The sequence below is a fragment of the Acipenser ruthenus genome, chromosome 14 (assembly GCF_902713425.1).
Source record: "Acipenser ruthenus chromosome 14, fAciRut3.2 maternal haplotype, whole genome shotgun sequence".
Classification (NCBI taxonomy): Eukaryota; Metazoa; Chordata; class Actinopteri; order Acipenseriformes; family Acipenseridae; genus Acipenser; species Acipenser ruthenus.
The window spans coordinates 13716905-13721721 of NC_081202.1; the positions used below are offsets into that span (position 1 = coordinate 13716905).

Sequence of the window (4817 nt, forward strand, 5' to 3'; positions counted from 1 at the left end):
CGGAGTAGAGATCCACTACCAGCCAACTTGACACAACTGTGGGAAGCATTGGAATCAACATGTGCCAGTGGAATGCTTTCGACACCTTGTAGAGTCCATGCCCCGACGAATTGAGGCTGTTCTGAAGGCAAAAGAGGGTGCAACTCAATATTAGGAAGGTGTTTCTAATGTTTTGTACACTCAGTGTATATAGAGATGATTTTAGAGTTACACTGTTTTGAGTGGATGTATTTCTTATCCTGTAGTAGCATTCTCCAGTTTGAGTGGAATTATCTTTCATAGATCACATTTTAGTCTTGTTTTGAATATGTAGTTAAACATATTCATTTTACATGTTGGAAAATAAGGTTCAACATCTTCGTGACATGGACTGTTGGTGGCAGCATAGTACAATAGATACAAATCCTGAACTAATAAAAATGTGGGAAGAAAAGCATTGATAATAAAAGCTTGCTGAAAATGGTCAAATTGATTCAGGTTTCACAGGAAACATTTAATTTGGATGAAGTCTTTAAAGGTAAACAATCTAACTGAAACAGACGGAAAATGTATGTAAAATAATATAAATACAAATAAGTATTATGCAATGGCTTGCATAACTGTTCTTTGTAAAGAAGCTTATGGATGATAAAGACGACACTAGGATTTTAGATTAAATCATATTTTCTAAATCATACATGCAATTTATGAGTGTGGGAATTACAGTTTAAACCTGTTTTCTGTTGTGCTTTGCAGTACAAATTAACATTTTCTTTATTTTGGGGTTTGCCATTAACTGCTACAGCAAGTGCTTATTTTCTAACGGTTACCCTACTTGGAAACTGACCCTCTGCTGTGTGATAATCAGTAGAAAGTAAGTGTGAAAGTTAATAATAATAATCTATCAACATATTCTGTATAATGTATTAATATTAATGTCAATATATTTTGTGATTTATTCATAACAGTTATGTACGTTTGTGAAGTGGCTATGGCCACATTTGCACCATAGAGAAAACATTTTAGTTTTAGGTATGAAACTCCTTCTATTCCCATGCAGGCAAGGCTCTTCTCCCCTGCCTGAAATGGAGAAAGTAACTAAATTCTAATTTAAATGAGGTTAGACCTGATAAATGTTATGACCACTTGAGTTTCTGTATACTGTAATCCTGAGAGTAACCCTTTTAATTGAACCACTGGGTCTTGAGTTTTTCACTCTCCCCCACTTGGCTATTTAACTAAAGTGAATTGTCTGTCTTGATCACTAGTACCGAATGAAGAACTGTAAGTAAAAATGTTCAAAGACAATCCACTGTAGCCCGATTGGGAGGAGAATGTGACAGCCATACAGTACAAAAATAAATAACTTTTTAGATTAATGCTGGTGTTCTCAATTACGTAGCTAGCATGCTTTGTTAAGACCCACTGGGTGTTCTTTCAGCAAATAGATTGCAATCTCTTGCATTCATATAATCAGTCTGTCAGGGGTTTAATGTAACTCACAGTGCTTACTAAAAAAAGCAGATATGTGGTGTCGTGCAATTTTTCATGTTGAACACCACATTTGTTCCAAACTAAACTTCTTAATGTAGAGCTACTGTATACAGTAGAACTATGCAAGAAATTAAGGTCTGTTCAACGGATCTAAAAGGTGGGGGCTCTGTATACTACCAACATTTCAAATATTACAATATGACTCTCCTTGTTAATATACATATTTTCTGACAGAAATACACTGGAGAGTTGACTTTACAGTTAGATATCGGATTTGTAGAACCTTTATACACCAATGACCCTTTATTAGTAACCTTAACAATGCTATTTAGACCCACTACAGTTTAAATCATATCATTAAAACGACCCCAGAGTGAAAAGCTCACATACAGTACATGGAATTGTACCCTGTTGTACATAACATTTCCTGGTAAGTAAATAATGGATTTTCAAATTAACATCATAAAGTTGAAACATATATCTTAGCATCCAATCCTTAACTTTAATTAATTAATTAATTAATTAATTAATTAATTAATTAATTAATTAATTAACTTTTGTTGTTGTTGTTTTTATTTTAGTATGCATTGGATTTTTGGGAAGGTTTTACCAAACATTGAAAGCCAAGCCTGCAGCCTTCACACCAGTCATTGTAGAAAAGGAGCTGATTTTAGCATGCAGGTATGCCAAAGGAAAAGAAAACAGACTGGTAAGCAAACGTATTTTCAAAAAAGTGCATTTAACCTTGATTCTGGTAAGATTTCTAGCTCTCTTTTCCCCAAGAGGCTTGGCTGCTCTTTGTCTGTGGAGGCCCACCCTGGTTCTTTACTGACTTACAAGAAGAGCTAATTTAGTAGTCATAATCAGATCTTAGCTGACGATGGCTTGAGGAAATGAGTTGAAACGTCCTTGAAGTTATTTCCTTTGAAGACAATTGTAGACACATGGACAATCCTCAGTGGAGCAAAAAGAAAAACAGATCTTTCAAATAGTATTTGAGTTAATGAAAGGAAAATGATCCAATAATGGTACAAGGCATATCATTATTTTTTTCAGTTTTATTATTTGGGAGCAACAAGTGATGCGGCTACAAAGATGACCAGTGAAGTGACCCGTCCAATGAGCTCCCATGTGCCTGTACAAAAAATCTGTGAAAAACTACAAAAGAAAGACAGTGAGATATGTGAACTGAGATATGGTATGTTTATACTTAATTAAAGAATAACACCATAACAGACATATTCAAATAGACAACATCTTCAAATAGACTGCCTTCATTAGTATAATTACAATGACAAAGGCATTAGTGTTACACTGATTTTTTTTCTCCACTTGAGTTTTACCACACTGATATTTTCTAGTTTTTAAACTGGAGTTTTTAAAGGTGTGGATAAGAAAAGCCATTTATAGCAATAATTGCCACGTTCCGTTTGACATCAGAAACGATCACAGCCTGTGAAGAAATTGTATATTATTGGAATAGGAAAATGCTTATCTTTCACTGTTCTCTAGTTACAATTTGCCTCTCTTTGTTTCAATTAGAAAAGCAGCCATTGGATTTCAATTAGAAAAGCAGCCATTGGATTTCAGCAGAGCTGAAGAGCATTTTGGATTCCTGGGAAGAGATGTGCAAAGCATGCATTGAGAAAAAAGACTTTGTAAATCTGATCCAAGAGCTCGCTCCGAAGTATACCAGCAGAGACACAGCTTCCAGTCAGACCTGTGAGCAGCACTGTGCACTTTGCAACCGAGTCTGTCGAAACCTGAAAGACTTTCATATCTTTATTTAAACACAGTGAATTCCAGCTGGGTGAGACTGTGGTCTTTCTTAAGTAATGTGTCAACTGAGGTTGACAATGTTTACTATATTTTGAAAATGATCACATTTTGTCAGTCATGAATTCTGTCAGTCATGAACTTACATATAAAATACAGGGGTAAGAGATGTACAGTATAGCAAATGTACAACTTCTAAGGTAATAATATTAAGATCCACCGTTGTGAGCTCCCCCTGTTTTATTCCATATAATTTTCTATTGGTATATCCTTAAGTACTGTCTAACAAGTTGCAGTTTATTCAGATTTGTATATTTTGACACCAAAAGGCTAAAACACCTAAACTATGTAATACATTTCTGCTTTGTGTATTGCTATATGTGTTATCACATTTGTGATATTCAATAAGTACAATTGGTATTTTAATGAAAACATTGAATTACTGTATAAAAGACATACTGCATGTACCTTTCTCCCAAGTAACTACATTATTTAATGCCGGTGTATCTTTATAACAAACTACAGTACAACACTAGAGGTAGCTATAAACAGCTTTAACATTCATCGCTTTTGTAAAATAAAGGTGGAAAAGTCTCTAAAAAGTGATATATTACACGAATAAGAATAGTGATTTTATTAAGCTTTCTATGAAAAAGTATTTATACTGCACTAAAGATTTAAATTTGAATGAATCTACCTAACAAGCAACCAGTATTGCACTGTAATGCCAGCGAAAAACATGCAAGCTGAAACCTGACCACTGTCTCGGTAACTGATATGGACCTATTTCATTTTCAAGCTTGGCATGGGTGCATAATAATGTAAACTGACCTTCCCATATTGTGACTTTTACAAGCCTATCTGATTTAGAATTCAGATAATACAGCAGGATGGATTAGGTGCATTTTACCCTTCATATTAAATTGGTGTCTTTTCACATAGCAATACTGCTAATTCAGTTTATGTTTGACAAATCAGGAAAAGTCCGAACATAGATTCAAAATTGTTTAAACGTGATTTTGCATTGTATGATGCACTGTAATCATCTTTGGTGCATTTCACATTGATATTTTGTAAAGAAAAAAAGCATATGTATATAAATGCTTATCATTTTGAATTTGTTGTAAATGTATAATACTGAGGGAAGCACTGTACTTGTGGGATGTATTTGGGGACGAATGTCTGTTCAAGGATACTTACATAGATATTTAACAAGTAGGGGTCTAAGTGGGGTAAAATGGGCAATAAGTGCACACTTAGCCCCTGGAAGTTACATGTTTGTTTTAGCATTGGCATATGTTTTTGTATGACAGAGTGTGGTACAGAGGAAAAAGGAAATACAGTTACAGGGCTCCTCAAACTATTCCATGCCTTATCAGCTTATGAATTCACTCAGTAAGAGGCATTATAAACAGTTACAAAATGATGACGACACTGTACCTTTCATCCTCACTTCAAACAAAGGCCTTTAATCAGATGAAGTATTAAATATGGATGATTTGCCAGACCTGAAAGAAAATGTTAGAATTTGTGAATGGCAGGCAAATGTTTTTTTTCTTTATTTTGGG

The 4817-nt window shown here is 34.4% G+C and overlaps 1 protein-coding gene across 1 annotated transcript; it reads left to right on the top strand.

The window, feature by feature from the left end:
• Positions 1-459: 459 nt before the first annotated feature.
• On the top strand, positions 460-4146 carry LOC131697465 (mesencephalic astrocyte-derived neurotrophic factor-like). The gene is made up of 5 exons (XM_058986498.1): positions 460-517; positions 2055-2182; positions 2530-2671; positions 2835-2857; positions 3042-4146. Exons 1-5 carry the CDS (start codon positions 460-462, stop codon positions 3261-3263), a joined length of 573 nt encoding a protein of 190 aa, XP_058842481.1. The 3' UTR covers positions 3264-4146.
• Positions 4147-4817: the final 671 nt, after the last annotated feature.

Bases quoted from the DNA above. Each gene is read 5' to 3' on its own strand.
- LOC131697465 (XM_058986498.1), top strand. From the start codon at position 460: ATGGTCAAATTGATTCAGGTTTCACAGGAAACATTTAATTTGGATGAA. The intron at 518-2,054 runs GTAAACAATCTA...TTTTTATTTTAG, and splicing joins TTTGGATGAAGTCTTTAAAG to TATGCATTGGATTTTTGGGA. The intron at 2,183-2,529 runs GTAAGCAAACGT...TATTTTTTTCAG, and splicing joins AAGGAAAAGAAAACAGACTG to TTTTATTATTTGGGAGCAAC.